Genomic DNA, 17,921 nt, shown 5'->3' with positions numbered 1-17,921 from the left:
GCAGCGAGGATTTTGCTCTTGGAACTGGTGCCCCTTCCCTCCCATCTGCTCCGTGCCTATTTCCAGTATTTATCATGGAGCTCTTTCCCAGAGGAGCCATATGGGATCCATAGGTATCCACACTGCTTCCAATGAAGCCCCCGTGGCAGAGCAGTGGGTGAAAAGCAATTCATGCCTAAAAGTAGAAAAAAATCCCCCATCAGAACAGATAAAACCAATTAATCTTGCAGTGTTTGAGGCGATTCCCAAGAGCCTGGCAGGGAAGGGGAGCTGAACCCACCAGGTTTCACGAGGTGAGTGTGTGAAAAATTATTTTTAGGGAGAAAACACTCGGATTCACCTCCCGTGGTTGTTGCTTATTGCTGAGCTATCCAGGATGGATTTCAGCGCACAAATCCCATCCCACCCCAGCAAAAGGAGGTTTTTCTTCTCCCGGGACACCTCGGCTGTTGCTGACACAATGCCAAGAGCTCTGGAGTCATAAAGGATCACCAGAGCTGCGGGGCCAGCGGGGGTTAACAGGAGCAGATGTTGGCCGGGTCAATGGCCAGGGAAGAAAAGAACGGGACAGTTCTGGGATAAATCCCTCCTCCTCAATGAAAAATCCCTCCTCCTCAATGCCCGCCCTGACGGCAAAGAGCAGCTGGAAGGAATAATGGATGAGCTGAAGCAGGTGCTGGATTTCTCTGCAGAAATGCAGGAGCCAGAGTTGGAAAAGAATTGCTCAGGCAGGCAAGGATCGGTGGGGCAGGCAGCCTCCAGCCCTCCTGCCTTCCCAGAGCCCTTCTCTCGGGGAAAACTCAGGGAAAACCGGTCTCTTTTGGACCTTCCCCTCTGCTTTGGCTTGGCTGGGCTGGGAAAAGTGCTGCCAAATCCCCCAGGTTTTTACAAACTCTGCACATCACGGAATGGTTCGGGTCGGGCCGCAGGGACAAAGCACAAAGGGCGGGACAAGGAAAATAAATATGGATTTAGATCCTTAGGGCATGGCAAAATGGCCAGGACACCTGAGCTGCCCTTAAAAAGATTCCAAACCACGGAGCAGCATCAGTTCCTGGCTCCCTCCTTTACCTTCTCCTTCTACTGCTCGCCCGAGGCCAAATCTTCAGGATGGAGTTCTTCTCACCTCGTGGTATTCCTCGTGCTGGAAGGTTTCATGGGAGACTGATACAACGGGAAAATACAAGAAAAATAGAGGAAATTTATGCTTATTTTTCCCCATTGTAAATCTTACTTTTTGCTTGCTTTTATCCATATAAACAAACATATCTCTGGTGAAAGGAGCAACTGAGAAATGTTGGAAAGAATGACGAGGGCTGAGCTGATCAACCTGCTCTGCACGCCCTGGCAGGGGGAGGGAAGGGCTGGGCTGACATTTCTGATGGAAGAAAAGCAGGATCACTGAGCATGAGGCCACAGGGGCTTCGAAAGGCTGCTGAGACGAAGCAACACCTGCCACCAACAAAATCCGCTCAGCTTCAACCTTCCCTGGCAGATGCTGGTCCAGCCTGCTCCCAAAAAGCCTCTCCTGGCATTCCTTCCCAGCCCCCCTTGGTTCCCACGCTGTGTCCCCGTGTCCCCCAGGCGTCCTTGTCCGTGCTGCTTCTGCCCATTGCTCCTGGCTGGGGAGAACCCTGGCCTTGCTCTGGGGTCTCGTGTGCTGGAAAAGTCTCTCCTCCAAGCCGAGCTTCCAAAGAAAAACTCTGCAGCCTCTTGTCATTCAGCCTCAAGGCAGTTTATTGTGAGTTATCTGAAAGATTTTCTCCTTGAGCTGCTGTGGTTTGCTCACAGCTCGGGCAGAGGCACACACACACCCTGACATCCTCTCTGTCTGCTGTCTTTTTCTTCTTCTTTCTTCTTATTTTTCTTCTTCTTCTTCTTCTTCTTCTCCTCCTCCTTCTCCTCCTCCTCTCCCCTGCCCAGGGCTGCTGTTCTCTTTTATATGATATATTACATATTACATGTTTATAGTTTTCCCCCAATACCTACTGCCTATATTACAAAGTGCTTTTCTACTCTAAACCAATCTGTGAGTGCCAACATCACCAAGAACATGGAGGTGAGGAAGAAGAGGGAGGAAGAACAGGATCAGCCCACTTTCCTCCATCTTAGAACTTCTGACCCCCATGGACAAAGTAAAAACCCCCTGGACAGGTGTTAAAACCCCCCTGTACAATACTAAAAAAATTTCCCTCTGTTTTGTAACTACTTTTACTATCCCATCTAACCTTTTGTGAGTGCTTGTTCCACCTCCAAAGTTGGTAACTCATCCCATGGCTCAAACCCAAAATCCCAGCTGTTTGCAGCTGCCTGCCAGGGTCTCAAATGCGTCTGACCAAGGCCTGGAACCTCTAAAAATGTCTGAGGGACATTTTGAGTTCCAGCACTACAGCAACAATCTCTGCCTTTTCTCCCGAATCCTTCCTGAAATCTCCTCTTTTCCAGCAACCCCCCCAGGTTGGACTGCTCTTGCCTGCTGTGGCAGGCAGTGCTGTCTCGCTGCTTTGCCGTGCTCCTCAGCCCACCAGATCCTCCCATCTGCCGGCTCGTGCCTCCACGTGAAGTTCTCAGCTCTGCCACCACAGCTGCATTTTCACGCTGCATTTCTGTAGCTCCCAGCAAAAGGTGATGGAGACTCCTGGGTGCTCCTGCAGGATGGCTCCAGGCTCCTTTCAGAGATGCAGATTGCACACACAGATTGAATCTCAGAGTTCTGGAGTGGGCTGGGTGGGAAGGGACCTTAAGGATCATCCCATCCTGGGGACACCTTCCACTGTCCCAGGCTGCTCCCAGCCCCATCCAGCCTGGCCTTGGGCACCTCCAGGGATCCAGGGGCAGCCAGAGCTTCTCTGAGCAGCTGTGCCAGGGCTGGACACCCTTTCCATGAAGGGATTTGCCCAAAATTCACCCTGAACCACTGGCACAGCTTGAGGCCCTTCTCCCTCGTCCTGTCCCTGTTCCCTGGGCGCAGAGCCCGACCCCGCTGGCTGTCCTCTCCTGCCAGGAGCTGTGGGGTCCTCAGACACTGTTCCCACATCTCCCTGGCTCTCCTGTTCTCCCACTGCCCACCCCTCCTTGCTGGATCTCTCTTCTTGCTTCTCCTGGACCTTCTCCTGTGGCTTCCATCCCATCTTTCCATACGTGACACGCCCCAAACTGGACTGGCTCTTGGAAACCCTCAGCCCTCCCTTGTGCCACCAAACAGCTCCCAGTTGGCTCTAACTGGTTTCTACCAAACAGCTCCCAGTTGGCTCTAACTGGTTTTTACCAATCATTTCCCAGTTGGCTCTAACTGGTTTTTACCAAACAGCTCCCAGTTGGCTCTAACTGGTTTCTGCCCAACATCTCCCAGTTGGCTCTAACTGGTTTCTGCCCAATAGCTCCCAGTTGGCTCTAACTGGTTTCCCAAGCAGCCCAGGATGAGTTTTGAGGGTCAGAAGCAGTCTGGCTGTGCTGTTCAATATTCCCATTTTTCGGTTGCCGCTCTCTCGGCAGCAGCAGGGCACCTCATTATTGTGGTGGGCATCTGCTGGCACTTGGCACCTCTGAAGGTTGGGGGTTGAAGAGGTTTAAAACATGCCAGTGATCCTGCTGAATTCCCAGCCTCCTTCGCCAGCCGCCTTCCTCCTTCCCTGGGTCCAGACCAACGCTGCCTTGCTCATTCTCCTCCTGCTGATGGAGCCTTTTCTTCTTCTCCTTAATGATTCCTCCCAATTTCCATCTCAATTTGGCCTTTCTGATGTCTCCCCACATGCTTATGCTCCCCTTGTAACTGTCCTTAGTAAGCTGACCTAGTTCCCACCTCCCATAAACCTTTTCCTGGAGCCTGAGGTCAGTGAGGAGCTTGTGATGCAGCCAGGCTGGTTCCTGCTACGTTTCCTATTGGGAATTCCTGTGTGTGCTGCTCGCAGCGTTCCTTTCAAGTCCCGCCAGCTTCCTTTACTCCTTTCACTCCTAAACCTGCCTCCCACCAGATCCCGCTCCCACTTCTGCAAACCTCTCAGCATCCCTTGTCTTTATTTTTCCCTTCTCTCCCACAGCCCTCCGTGAGGGCTGTGAGCTTGGCTGCCCCGCGCTCAGCCTTGGCCACTTTTCCTGCTGCCTTCGTGTTCCAAGGCAGTCTCTGGTGCTGGTGGCTGGCAGTGCCCGCTCCGTCCCCCTCCCAGTGGCACCAGTCAGTCATCCCAGTGGCACCAGTCAGTCATCCCAGTGGCAGAGCAGCTGCTGGCCCAGCCCTCGCTGGCGTCAGCGGGCGCATGCCCAGCTCCTCGTTCCCACACTGGGCATTTTACAGTTCACCGAGTTAAGAGGATTTTGCTTTTCTCCTCCCTTTAAATCCAGCACGGAGAGGGTTTAGCACTGGAACCGCTCCCGGCTGCAGCCAGGCTGTGGCTCATGGTGACTGGTGTTTGGTGTTTCCCAGCGCTGGGATCCCATCTGCACAAATCCCACCAGGTCCCTCCCAGCGCTGCTGGGACACCGGGATGTCCCCAGGCTGCTCCCAGGAGCTCCCCACAGTCACCTACAGGACACGTCCCCTCCCAAACCTCTGGCTCACTGGGAAGCACCCCAGGGCTCAGCACACAACGCTCCTGTGCTGGGGTCAGCAGAGCAGCTCCCAGGGATGCTCCAGAAGAGTTTGGGATTGGTTCCTCAGGCCTGATCCTCCTTCTCCTGGGAGCTGGGACAGCCAGGCTGGGATCCATCCCACCACTGTAGCTCTGTGTGACTGGAGCCACCGGCGAGCAGAGCCAGACCATGCCACGCTGGAAGACGGGGGACAGAAGCACCAGGCAGGGGAAGGGACACAGCCTGCCTCATCTTCCAAAAATTCCTCCAAGGGAAAGGCTGTGGAGCCAGCCCTCGGGCAAGGAAATGTCCTCGGAGGTGTCTAGATGGGGACAAGGGACAGCATGGCACTGCCAGCTCCTGGCACCTCAGGGAGGGACAGACGCACCTGTAATCCCAACGGAGAACGTCCTGTGCTGAAGGTGTGGGGCACAGCTTGGGGTGCGTGGGGGCTGACGGGGACCACCGAGCTGCTGCCACCCCCTCCTCCAGCCCTTCATGCTCCTGAGCAGCACGGTGACTCAGAACACTTGGTTATGAATCCAGATTTGGTTGGTGAGTTGGGACTTTTGGCAGTGAGGACTCAGCCAACTCTCAGTTCCAGGTGAACCTGCCCTCAGACCATGAATGTGAGCTCTTGGTCCATGGATCAGGACCCGGGGTGGTGAGCTGGGCCTCGTTTGGTGGATCAGGACCCGGGGTGGTGAGCTGGGCCTCGTTTGGTGGATCAGGACCCGGGGTGGTGAGCTGGGTCTCCTTTGGTGCATCGGGACCTGGGTTGGTGAGCTGGACCTCCTTTGGTAGATCAGGACCTGGGTGGTGAGCTGGACCTCGTTTGGTGGATCGGGACCCTGGGTGGTGAGCTGGACCTCGTTTGGTGGATCAGGACCTGGGGTGGTGAACTGGACCTCGTTTGGTGGATCAGGACCTGGGGTGGTGAGCTGGGTCTCCTTTGGTGGATCAGGACCCTGGGTGGTGAGCTGGGTCTCCTTTGGTGAATGGTGACCCTGGGTGGTGAGCTGGGCCTCCTTTGGTGGATCAGGACCTGGGGTGGTGAGCTGGGTCTCCTTTGGTGGATCAGGACCTGGGGTGGTGAGCTGGGTCTCCTTTGGTGGATCAGGACCCTGGGTGGTGAGCTGGGTCTCCTTTGGTGAATGGTGACCCTGGGTGGTGAGCTGGGCCTCCTTTGGTGGATCAGGACCTGGGGTGGTGAACTGGACCTCGTTTGGTGGATCAGGACCTGGGTGGTGAGCTGGACCTCGTTTGGTGAATCAGGACCCGGGGTGGTGAGCTGGGTCTCCTTTGGGGGATCAGGACCCTGGGTGGTGAGCTGGGCCTCCTTTGGTGGATCGGGACCCTGGGTGGTGAGCTGGGCCTCCTTTGGTGGATCGGGACCCTGGGTGGTGAACTGGACCTCGTTTGGTGGATCGGGACCCTGGGTGGTGAGCTGGGCCTCCTTTGGTGGATCAGGACCTGGGGTGGTGAGCTGGGCCTCCTTTGGTGGATCAGGACTCACCCCATGGATCCCCACTCCAGAGATTTTGCTGCAGCAGCCGGAGCCTGTCAAGGGAAGAAAGGCTCCTTGTCCCGGGGTCGTGGCTCTGGCCCTGTTGTGTGTCTGCGAGAGAAAAGAGGATGGCAGAGAGAGGAGTCCAGCCCTGCTGCCCATGCCAGCCCCGCTGCCCATGCCAGCCCCGCTGCCCATGCCAGCCTCGCTGCCCACAATGGGCCCATCTCCCTCCAGCCAACCAGCCAAGCATTGAAATTTAATAGCTCAGGCCTCTCTGCATCGCAGCGCTGAGGTCTGTGATCAAAGCCCCTGTGTTGCTTTGCTTGCTGGGAGGCAAATTCCTCCGCAGGGCCGTGAAATCCGTGCCCGCTCCTCGCCCGTGTCCGAGCGGGCACTGATGGGAGCCCTCGGATAACCCCGGCCATCCCTCCAAAATCCACCCCTCCAAAACCCATCCCTCCAAACCCCGGCCATCCCTCCAAAATCCACCCCTCCAAAACCCATCCCTCCAAACCCCGGCCATCCCTCCAAAATCCACCCCTCCAAACCTTGGCCATCTGTCCATCCCTCCAAACCCCGTCCATCCCTTTAGTCCATCCCTCCAAACCCTATCCATTTGTCCATCCCTCCAAACTCCATCCATCCCCCCAGACCCCAGCCATCCCCCCAAACCCCATCCCTCCAAACCCCATCCATCTGTCCATCCCTCCAAACCCCGTCCATCCCTCCAAACCCCGTTCATCCCTCCAAACCCCATCCATCCCCCCAAACCTCGCTCCTCCTCCTCTGGGGAAGGCAGAGGGGATGATGAGACCCCGCGGGCTGGGCTGGGCCGGTGGCCCCGGGCAAACGGAGGCACAGCGGGGGACACGGAGCCCAGAGCCGGGGCACGGCGGGGGACATGGAGCCAGAACCGGGGCACGGCGGGGGACACGGAGCCAGAGCCGGGGCACGGCGGGGGACACGGAGCCCAGAGCCGGGGCACGGCGGGGGACACGGAGCCCAGAGCTGGGGCACGGCGGGGGACACACGGAGCCAGAACCGGGGCACGGCGGGGGACACGGAGCCAGAGCCGGGGCAGCCCGGGCTCACGGCCGGCCGGAGCAGCAGGATGGAGGCTGCTGGGCCCCCGGGACACCGGAGCGCCCCGGGAAGGTGAGCAGGGTCCGAGGGAGTGGAACAGCCCTGGGGAGAGATGGGCTCAGAGCAGGGGGACAGGGCACAAACCCCAGCCTGGGCAGGAGCAGGAGCATCCTTAACCCGCTGGAATCCCCAATCCCAGGAAATCCCTACAGCCCATGGGCAGAGCGGCTGCGGCTGCGGATGGCTCCTGAGCCCAGGGCTCCTCGGTGGGGTGGGACTCCTCGGTGGGGCTCCTCGGTGGGGTGGGACTCCTCGGTGGGGCACCTCGGTGGGGTGGGACTCCTCGGTGGGGCTCCTCGGTGGGGTGGGACTCCTCGGTGGGGCTCCTCGGTGGGGTGGGACTCCTCGGTGGGGCTCCTTGGTGGGGTGGGACTCCTCCGTGGGTCATCCCTCACGGCTCCGAGGCAGGGAGCTGAGAGCCACTGCCTGGCTTTGCAGAGGGGACTGTGCCACCAGTGCCCACCCGGCCACACTGGGCTCCTGGGAAGGGACAAAAACGGGTGGTGAGGGAATGTGGGCACTGCTCCAAGGTGGGCAACTCTGTGTGGAGGTCCAGGGTGGACGGGCTGTGCCAGGCTTGAGGGTCTGTGCCATGTCACCCTCAGCTCCGTGGTGACACTGTGCACGGTGTGCTGTGCCAGCCTCACCTGCACAGTGACCCTTGGTGCCACCATGGCCAGTGTCCCCAGGCAGAGTGTGGCTGGACAGACCCACGGACACCGTCAGGGAGGATCCCCGCGAGGAGCAGGCGGTTTCCAGCCCTGGCTGGACTCGCTCCTTGCCTGCTCCACCCCACCCCGTGTCTGCCTGCATCCCACCTTGCTGATCCTCCACGGGCAGCTGGAGATGAGGGGTGGCCTTCCCCAGCCCGCAGTGCCCCTTCCGTCCCCCACCCCACCCCACCCTCAGCAGGGCATCACTCTGGGATCCCCGGTGCCCTCTGGCACACACCCCTGTCCTCACACAGCCGGTTCTCCTCCTCGCACACGAGCACAGACCCTCTCTGCTCACAGCGATGCTCGCCCCACCCCAGCTCCCCTTCCCTCCCTCCCATCCCTCGGGAAGCTGCTGCCAGCCTCTGCCCGTGCCAGGGCATCCCACCTGCTGGGGGTTTGCTCGGCATCCCACCAGCACGCCCCTCTCCCCCCGTGCCACCCTTTTCTTGCCCTGGCCACGTCCCCAGCGCTTTCCCCGTGGCTTTACCTGTCCTGAGCTCCGTGCTGGAGGGGTGGCACAGACCCAGCCCCGCCGGGGTGGATGCTGCGGCCGGGGGAAGATCCTGAGGATTCCACAGCGGTGAGCCTGGCCGCGCCCGCCGGGATCCCACCAGGTTCTTAATCCCCCGAGAATGAATTTCAGCGGCTCCCGGGCGGAATGTCACCGGGAACACCCGGTCCGCGCGGAATGTCACCGGGAACACCCGGTCTGGGTGGAATGTCACCGGGAACACCCGGTCCACACGGAGCTGCGGCTCTGGCTCCCCCCCGGCCCGGAGAGCGCCGGCGGCATCCCCGGTGAGGGGATCGAAGCGTGAGTGGATCATTGATCCGGTGCAGGATCGATGTGTGTGTGGATCATCGATCCCGGTATGGAGATTAATGTGTGTGTGGATCATTGATCTCCAAGTGGGGATCAATGTGTGTGTGGATCATTGATCCCGGTGCATGTATCAATGTGTGTGCGGATCATTGATCTCGGTATGGAGATTAATGTGTGTGTGGATCATTGATCCCGGTGCATGTATCAATGTGTGTGTGGATCATTGATCCCGGTGCATGTATCAATGTGTGTGTGGATCATTGATCCCGGTGCATGTATCAATGTGTGTGTGGATCATTGATCCCGGTGCATGTATCAATGTGTGAGTGGATCATTGGTCCTGGTATGGAGATTAATGTGTGTGTGGATCATTGATCTCCAAGTGGGGATCAATGTGTGTGTGGATCATTGATCCCGGTGCATGTATCAATGTGTGTGTGGATCATTGATCCCCTTTGCATGTATCGATGTGTGTGTGGATCATTGATCCCCGGTGCATGTATCGATGTGTGAGTGGATCATTGATCCCAGTGCATGTATCAATGTGTGAGTGGATCATTGATCCCAGTGCATGTATCAATGTGTGTGTGGATCATTGATCCCTGTGCAGGGATCGATGTGTGTGTGGATCATTGATCCCCTTTGCATGTATCAATGTGTGTGTGGATCATTGATCCCCTTTGCATGTATCAATGTGTGAGTGGATCATTGATCCCGGTGCATGTATCGATGTGTGAGTGGATCATTGATCCCGGTGCATGTATCAATGTGTGTGTGGATCATTGATCCCTGTGCAGGGATCGATGTGTGTGTGGATCATTGATCCCAGTGCATGTATCAATGTGTGAGTGGATCATTGATCCCCGTGCAGGGATCGATGTGTGTGTGGATCATTGATCCCCGTGCAGGGATCGATGGCTCCGTGTCCTCTCTCCCAGGGGCCCGCAGCGCTGGCACGTGTGTGAATCCCTCTCCAGAAGAATCCCGTTCCTGCTGGAAGCACGACGGAGCCGCGGCCGGAGGGGAGGGTGCTGGGCGTGCCGGGGGTCCCTGGGGAGAGATCCCTGCGCCGTGCCCGATCCCAGGGGTGGCAACAGGGCCGGCCTGGCCTTGCCAGAGCCTCTGGGACAGTGGCGCTGGTTCTTCTCCACCCAGATGGAAACTGGGGGCTGATAACCCCGGGGTGTTTCACCCCAAATCCCACCGACACCCTGGGCAGCTGCACTGAAGGAGCCTGTTGGAGCAGGAGCGGCTGGGAGCTGTCACCCCGTGTGCAGCCACGTTGTTTGGGGTGACCTTATGGGGACAGGGCTGGAGCAAACCCTGGTGCAGCCCAGGCACCTCCACCAGACGTCCTGAGGTGTCCCAGCTGTTCCCAGGCGTGCCCAGGGCCAGGATGTGCTGCGCTCCTGGCCTGGCAGAGGCAGGAAGGTGCCTGGAGAGGGTGACAAGGAGGGGACCAGGCACCCACCACCCCCGGGTGACGCTCAGATGGGACCCTGTGGAAGCAGGGTCTGAACCTCTGTCAGGAGACATGGATGTCCATGCTGGGAGACTGCTGGCACCGGCAAGAGGCTTAACTTTAAAAAAAAAAAAAAAAAGGTTTATTTATTTCAAGATCTTACTTTTTTTTTTTTTTTCCCTCTCCTTTTTTGTTGTTTTTACCTGTATTTCAAAAAAAGTGGGGCGAAAGTACAAAAAAAGTCAGTTGCGGGACGGCAAAGGTTTAGAAATCACAGCGCGGAACGAACCCAAGCGAGAAACACGGAGCACGAACCAAACACCCCCACCACGACACGGCCGAATTATGACTGGAACTTTTGTTTTCCTCGGTACAAACCACACCAAAGCATGCCACGGAGCGGGAAGGGAGGCGGGCCGGGGGAGAGCTGCGGCCGGGGGCGCCCGGCTCCGGCCCCGCCGGCCCGGCCCCGCCGCTCACGTCAGGTTGTTCTGGAGGCAGTTGGGCTCCCCCGCGTCCTGCTCCCCTTTGCCGCCCTCGTGCTTGGGCGACGTCGAGTTGTGGATGTTGAACGGCTCCTCGTCCTTCAGGCAGGACTTCAGCGAGTCCTGCAGCTTGTGGGGAGCGCTGGGATCGTCCTGCGGGAGAGAGGGGCGTCAGGCAGGGCCGGGATGGGGCGAGACCCAGGGGATGTTCCCGTGTCCCCCTGACCCCGTGCAGAGCCGCTGGACGGGACAAATGACAAATGTCCCCTCCCGGTGCTGGCGGCGCAGGGACAGCGCCTGACGCCCCCGCGGTGACCCAGCACAGCCTCCCCACCCTGGGGTGCTGCGGCTCCCGAAGCGCCCAGGAGCTGTGCCAGCCCAGGAGCCCGTGCCAGCCTCGGGCACATCGCCCCGGCCACCCCGCCCGGTTCCTCCTCCCGGCCCGGCGCGTCTCCTCGTCCCCGCCACAGTCAGGCACTCCCGGGCGCTTGGCAGGAGCCCAGAGGGGTTGACTTTATTGCGGTTCCTCAGCGTACAGCCCGTGCCCCGCGCCGCTGGCAAAGCCGGGCTCGCCTCTTCCCGACGTCCCCACTGGAGCATCCTCCGTGCCAGGGCCAGGCTGCGCCCGCGTCCGTCCCGCACCCACGGGAGCAGCGGCCCCGCGGGCACCGGCGCCGGGCTCCGGCTGTGCCCGCACGGTCCCGCGGGGCGGGCAGGGCACGGCAGGGCACGGCAGGGCAGGAGGAGCCCTGGCCGTGGTGGTTACGGTGCTCCCGGTGCCACGCCGAGAGCGGCAGCCGGACGGGGACACCGAGGGCCGGCGTCACACCGGGGCAGGATCCTCATCTCCCGGGCAGTGCCGTCCGGCCGGTCCGGAGCTGGTGCCACGGGCTGCAGGATCCCCAAAAACCCCTTTCCGGGGGTGCTGACCCCGCTGACCCCTCCTCATCCTCGGAGTGCTGCGTCCCAGGCACCGTGTGCCAAACCCTCCGACTCCGGAGGGGCCGAGGGATGCGGCAGAGCCGCCGGGGAGCGGCACCGAGCTCATCCCGGGCTTCATCCTCTCGGCAGCGGGGAGGGAGCCGGCCCCGGAGCCTCCTGCCAGGGCTGCTAAAGGCGCTGGGGAAGCGGGGAGCACGGCCACGGGCAGGGGAAGAAGGCTAAAGGGACCTACGCTCCTCCTCCGGCCCGCGCTCCGCCGAGCCCTTCGCTTCTCTCTGTTCCGAGCCGAAAGACAGCAGGTTGGCAGGGCACCCCGAGCGTGCCATCCTCCAGGGTCATCGCTGCTCCTGCCCAGCCGTGCCACAGCCACGGAGCCTCGCCCGCCCCGCTGTCCCCTCCCTGAGCTGGCACGGCCGCCCCTGCCACCCTCACACGGAGCCAGAGCCATCGGGAGCTCGGGATGTGGCTCCTGAGGAGCCACACAGGGGACGGGGAAGGGACAGGGGGTGACACCGCCCCCCTGCCTGGCCTAGGCCCAGTTTAGGTCACTGGGGACCCATCAGCGAGGGGACAGAGCTGTGACCACGGCAGGGTGGGACAGAGCTGTGACCACGGCAGGACAGGACAGAGCCGTGACCACAGCAGGATGGGACAGAGCTGTGACCACAGCAGGGTGGGACAGAGCTGTGACCACGGCAGGACAGGACAGAGCCGTGACCACGGCAGGATGGGACAGAGCTGTGACCACGGCAGGATGGGACAGAGCCGTGACCATGGCAGGATGGGACAGAGCTGTGACCACAGCAGGGTGGGACAGAGCGGTGACCACGGCAGGATGGGACAGAGCCGTGACCACGGCAGGATGGGACAGAGCTGTGACCACGGCAGGATGGGACAGCAGGGCAGCCCTGGCATCATGGGGGGTTCAGAGGGTACCAGACAGAGGGACAAGGACGGGACAGGAAGAGGGACGGGGGGACGGTGCCACGCGGCTCCTTACGTTGGGGTGGGAGCCCTCGGCGATGGTGGACAGGGAGAAGTTGTCGTTGTGCAGCTCGGACGGGGTGCGGTATCTGCGGGGTCAGGAGAGCAGCGGTGAGAGCAGGACCCCCCCACAGCCCCACCCACGTTTTGGGGTGACCCTGGTTTTGGGGGGGTGGGTAATTGTTCCCAGCGCTGGAGGTCTGGAGGGGTAGATGTCCCCAGAGATGGAAGTCTGGATTAAATAGCCCCAGATCTAAGGGCTCTGGAGGGATCCATCTTCCCTACTCTGGAGGTTTAGGGTTTTATACCCCCAGCTCTGAGGATTTGGGGAGCTAAATGCCTCCAAGTCTGGGAGCTTTGGGGACTTAATATACCCAGAGATGGAGGTCTACGGGCTTAAATGTCCTGAACTCTGGAGGTTTGGGGACTAAATGTCCCCAGGGATTGAGCTGGAGCTAAAGGAGCCCAGTGTGACATTTTGGGGGGCTCGGTGCCCCCAGCTCTGGGGTTTTGGGGATAGCTGGGCTGGGCAGGAGAGCGGGAAGGGCAGCCCGGGGCAGGGCTGGAGAGGGAGACCCGGGAGCTGGCACCGAGCTTCCCTGCTAATTACACTTGGCATTTCCAAACACTAATTAACAGCTCATTAAGGACCGGGCTGGGAAGGCTCCCTCCCCCCTGCTCCGGGAGCTGGGCAGCAGCGGCTGGGGCTGGGGGGGTGACCCCAAACCCTCCCTGTCGCCCCCCAGCCCTGTCCCCAAGCCGGGCCGTCCCCGATGGCCGCCCAGCCGGTGTCGCAGCTCCCAGCTCAGCAGATTAACCGGTGCCAGTCAGGAGCAGCTTTAAGGGATTAGCGCGGAGCGGTCTGCCGCCTCCGGCAGCTTCCCCAGCCGCGGCCCCGGGGCTCCCGGGCTGGCAGGGCCGCTCGGGCCCGGCCCGGCACTCACTTGGTCTTGCGCAGTTTGCTGTTCTCCGTCTTGAGCAGGTAGAGCTTCTTGGCGAAGAACACGGTGAGCATGAAGAGCAGCAGCACCACGAGCGCGGCCGAGCCCACGGCCACGCACATCACCTGGAAGTCGGTGACGATGGACTCGCAGCGTGTGCCCTTGTGCCACGTGTAGTCCTGCGTGTTGCACCTGCCGGGGGGCGCGGTCAGAGGCGTCCCCCCGCCCCAAAACGCGTCCCCCCGCCCCAAAACGTGCCCCCGTCCCGCAGAGCATCCTCGGGGGATGCGGTGTTCGCTCCTGGGGGGTTACGGGTGTCTGAGGGGATGATGAGCGGGTCCCGAGGGGGGTGACCCCGAGTGAGATGGGGACACCGGGAGGGTCCCCGCGTCCCCCCGAGCGGGCGGGCCCGGTGCCAGCCGCAGGGCACCGGTGCGGGCGGCACGGCCGGCGTCGCCTCCCGGCGCAATCTGCCGGGGCCGATTAGCGCGGCCGCCCCGCAGCCCCGGCGGCGCGGCCCTGACCTAATTCCTGCCCAGCCGCCGCCCGCGGGGCAGGGAAAGCCCCCCGCAGCCGGCGGGACGGGATGGAGAGCCCGGGAACGGGGGGCCAAGGGGGCGGGAAGGCTCGGAATGGAATGGAAAAGGAGTTGGAAAGAGTGGGAACGGGGTGTCGGGGGGATGGAGAGCCCAGGGATGGAGCACAGAGAATGGAGAGCCCAGGGAGGATGGAGAGCCTGGGAATGGAGTGCGTGGAGAGGGAGGCTCCAAGGACGGGGCGTTTGGAGGATGGGGAGTGGGGTACACAGTGGATGGAAACCCTGAGAATGCCGGGCCGGGAGGATGGAGAGCCCAGGGATGGGAGAGGGAATGGAGAGCCCAGGAATGAGGTACTTGGGGTGGGACAGACTAGGAACAGGGTGAAAGGGATGGAGATGCCAGGAATGGATTGCAGGGAGCACTGGGAACAGCGTGCATGGGTGGTGGAGATCCCAGGGATGGGTACAGGGGGATGAAGAGCCCAGGGATGGGATGCATGGAGGATGGAGAGACTGAGAGTGGGGGTGTACAAGGGCTGGGAGGACTGGGAATGGGATAGATGGGAATGGAGAGCCTGGGCAAGGGGTGCAGGGGATGGAGAGCTTGGAGATGGAGTGCAGGGGATGGAGAACCCCGGGGTGGGGTGCAGGGGATGGAGAACCCCGGGGTGGGTGCAGGGGATGGAGACCCCCGGGATGGAGTGCAGGGGATGGAGAACCCTGGGATGGGTGCAGGGGATGGAGAGCCCCGGGATGGGTGCAGGGGATGGAGACCCCCAGAATGGAGTGCAGGGGATGGAGACCCCCGGAATAGAGTGTAGGGGATGGAGAACCCCGGGGTGGAGTGCAGGGGATGGAGAGCCCCGGGATGGGTGCAGGGGATGGTGAGTCAGGGATGGCGAGCCCGCACAGCCCCAGCCCGCCGGGCCCCGTCCCTTACCGGCAGAAGGCCCCGTGGCTCTCCACCAGGTAGCACTGGCCGCCGTTGTGGCAGTAGCTGGGGACGAGGTCGCAGAGGGAGCGGCAGGAGCTGTTGTGCCGCACGTAGCCGCTCCGGCACTCGGAGCCGTTGTCGGGCGGGCCCCGCTCCCCGGGCCGCGGCCAGCCCGTGGGGCCGCCCCCGGCCGGCGGCGGCGGGGCCGCGGCGCGGTGCCCGGTGGGCCGGGGGTCCCGCGGGCCGGGCGCGGCCGAGGCGGGCGGCCGGTAGCCGTTCTCGTCCTCCAGGCCCCCGGCTTCCTCCTCGTCGTCCTCCTCGTCGTCCTCCAGCTCGTCCTCGTCGTCCCCGTCGGCGTAGAAGGAGGTGGTGGGGTAGAAATCCGCGTCGTCGAAGGGCGTGAAGTCGTCGTAGAGCTCGTGGAGAGCCCAGGGCGTGGCCGCCCCCTCGGGCTCCCGCCGCCGCGCCGGGCCCGCCGCGCCCCGGCCGCCCCCGGGGAAGCGCCCCGGTCCCTCGCCGCCCTCGAACAGCTCGTAGTAGTCGACGTCGATGATGTCGGAGCCCGTCCGCTCGGCCGGCGCCTCGGGCGGGCCGGTGGCGGCGGTGCCGGGCTCCCGCAGCCACGTCAGGTCGGTCCAGCCGCGGGCGCCCTGCGCCGGGGCCGGGCTGGAGGCGGCGGCCCGGAGCTCCGGGGGACCCCCCGAGTCCCCCCCGGCGGCGGCCACGGGGCCGGGCTCGCCGGGCTCGGGGCTCCGCGGCGCGGCCGAGCCCCCGGCCGCCGGCAGCGGCTCGGGGTCGGCGGAGCCGGTGGCGAGCCGGGGCCCGGGCGGGCTCGGCAGCGCGGCCGGGAGCCCCCCGGAGCCCCCCGGGCCGGGCGGGGCGGCCGGCGTGGGCCGATCACCGCTGCCCGGCTCCTCGGGGCTGCCGAGGGCCACCGGCACCGTGCCCCCGGCCCCGGGCCAGGTGACGGCTCGGGGGGGCACGGCGCTGGCCTCGCCCTCCGACGGCTCCGTGGTGGCCGTGTCCCCCCCGGGGGGCTCTAGCTGGGGTCCTGCCGCGGCCCCGCCGCCGCTCGTGCTGTTGCTGGGTCCCCCCGGGGCGTCTCCACTCGCCAGGTCCCATTTCGGGGGGCTGCTCTCCAACGAGCCCTCCCAGGCTCTCCCCTCGCCAACGCTGGAGTTTTGGGGGGGCCACGCGGATGCTGATGGGGGGGGCAAGGAGAGAAAGAGGTGTCAGAGGTGCCCCCGCACCCCTGCGAGGACGTGGCAGCCTGGGGGGGTCCAACAGGTCCCCACCTGCTCCGCCCTGCACCCACCTGGATGCACGAAGGACCTGGGGGTGCGGGGGGCTGCGCCCCGAATCCTTGAGCCTCTCCCGGGGTCTGATGGGGTGAACCCCACAGAAGCCCCCAGCTCTGTGGGTGCCCTCACAGAGGCACAGCCCCCCCAACCCAAGTCTTCCCCGGCCCTGCCCCTTCAGCTGCCCTTCAGGGGGCTCCATCCCCCTGCAAAGGGATCCAGCCCCCCCTGCGAGGGGAGCCAGCCCTCCCCAAAATAAATCAGCCCCCCTTAAGGGGATCCAGCCCCTCCCCAGGTAGATGCAGCCCTCCTGTGGTTCTGGTAAGTGCACTCCGTACACGCCCCGGGCTCCGGCTCCCCGCAATGGGATCCGGCCCCGCTCCCCGCCCCGCGGATCCGGCCGTGCGGGGGGATCCGGCCGTGCGGGGGGATCCGGCCGTGCGGGGGGATCCGGCCCCTCCGGCTGCTGCGGATGCGGCCGCTACACACAACGGGCTCAGCCCCTGCGGCGGGATCAGCCCCTCCGCAATGGAATCCGGCCCCTTGCGAGGGGCTCAGCCCTCTCTGCCTCCCGCACGTCCATCCAGGCGCACACCGGGATCCAGCCCTCCCCGCACCGGGATCCAGCCCCCTGCGAGCCGCTCCAGCCCTGCTCCGGTTCCTGCCAGTGCACCCCATACACGGAGCCAGATCCCGCCCCTGCAAGGGGATCCAGCTCCCGGCAAGGGTATCCAGCCCCTTTCCAAGGGTATCCAACTCCCCCTGCAATGGAATCCAGCCCCTTGCAAGGGGATCCACCCCCCTCCGGCTCCTGCAAGTGCTCCCCATAATCCCAAGAGGATCCAGCCCCTGCAAGGGAATCCGGTCCCTCCTGCAAGGGGCTCCAGCCCTTCCCCGGCTCCTGCGGATGCTCCCCCTGCACACGCGGGGATCAGCCGCTGCCGCAAGGGACCGGCCCCGGCGAGGGGATCCCGCCCTTCCTCCAAGGGGATCCGGCCCCCGGCAAGGGGATCCCGCCCTTCCCCGGCTCCTGCAGACGCGCCCCCCCCAAAAAAGGGGATCCAGCCCCGGCAACAGGATCCACAGCATCGCCCCCCCCGCAGTGGGATCCGGCCCCGGCCGGGGATCCCCCCAGCCCCGCAGCCCCCACCGGGGATCCCCCCGCGCCGGGATCCGCCCCCCCGCGCCGCGCCCCCGGTCCCGGTCCCGGTACGCACCGAGGGCGCCGATCGCCAGCAGCAGGGCCAGGGCGCGGGGGGCGCGGGGGGCGCGGGGGGCCATGGCGGCATGGAGGGACCCCGGCTCCGCCAGGGGCCGGCACCGGCAGCGGCTCCGCCCGCCCCGCTCCGAGCGAGCCGCGCCGAGCCGAGCGGAGCCGCGCCGAGCCGGGGGGCCGGGCCGGGCGGCGGGGGCGGGACCGCGGGCGCGGCGGCGGCTCCGGGCACGGGCACGGGCACGGCACCCCGCGGGCAGCGCCGGGGGGCGCAGCGGGGACCCCAGCACCGGGGAACGCGCAGCCCGGTACCCCAGCACCGGCATCCCCGCAGGGGCACACCGGGGACGCGTCCCGGCAGCC

At 63.5% G+C, this 17,921-nt stretch overlaps 1 protein-coding gene and 2 long non-coding RNA genes across 4 annotated transcripts; 1 reads left to right on the top strand and 2 right to left on the bottom strand.

Moving 5' to 3' along the window:
• Positions 1–1,713: 1,713 nt before the first annotated feature.
• Positions 1,714–5,153, bottom strand: LOC116183188 (uncharacterized). Its single transcript, XR_004147727.2, has 2 exons — positions 4,958–5,153; positions 1,714–2,723 (listed from the first exon to the last, which is right to left on the bottom strand). It is a non-coding gene; the product is annotated as an uncharacterized LOC116183188 (long non-coding RNA).
• A 1,944-nt stretch (positions 5,154–7,097) lies between these two features.
• Positions 7,098–10,566, top strand: LOC116183187 (uncharacterized). The gene is made up of 2 exons (XR_004147726.2): positions 7,098–7,234; positions 9,700–10,566. It is a non-coding gene; the product is annotated as an uncharacterized LOC116183187 (long non-coding RNA).
• On the bottom strand, positions 10,567–17,641 carry CSPG5 (chondroitin sulfate proteoglycan 5). Of its 2 annotated transcripts, none has more exons than XM_077790046.1 (5): positions 17,563–17,641; positions 15,054–16,248; positions 13,579–13,767; positions 12,651–12,723; positions 10,567–10,861 (listed from the first exon to the last, which is right to left on the bottom strand). In XM_077790046.1, the coding sequence occupies exons 1-5, from the start codon at positions 17,624–17,626 to the stop codon at positions 10,700–10,702; spliced, it is 1,683 nt and encodes a 560-aa protein (XP_077646172.1). In that variant the 5' UTR covers positions 17,627–17,641; the 3' UTR covers positions 10,567–10,699. The 2 variants fall into 2 exon arrangements, with proteins under 2 accessions (XP_077646172.1, XP_077646173.1); XM_077790047.1 differs by lacking the exon at positions 10,567–10,861 and adding an exon at positions 11,197–11,925.
• Positions 17,642–17,921: the final 280 nt, after the last annotated feature.

This window comes from Lonchura striata, chromosome 1, assembly GCF_046129695.1.
Source record: "Lonchura striata isolate bLonStr1 chromosome 1, bLonStr1.mat, whole genome shotgun sequence".
Lineage (NCBI taxonomy): Eukaryota > Metazoa > Chordata > Aves > Passeriformes > Estrildidae > Lonchura > Lonchura striata.
Note: the sequence above shows the minus strand (reverse complement) of the source record. Positions and strands in the feature narration are given on the sequence as shown.

Bases quoted from the DNA above. Each gene is read 5' to 3' on its own strand.
- CSPG5 (XM_077790046.1), bottom strand. From the start codon at position 17,626: ATGGCCCCCCGCGCCCCCCGCGCCCCCCGCGCCCTGGCCCTGCTGCTG. The intron at 13,768-15,053 runs GTAAGGGACGGG...GCCCCCCGGCAG, and splicing joins AGCCACGGGGCCTTCTGCCG to GTGCAACACGCAGGACTACA. The intron at 10,862-12,650 runs GTAAGGAGCCGC...TCTCTCCCGCAG, and splicing joins CCGAGGGCTCCCACCCCAAC to GACGATCCCAGCGCTCCCCA.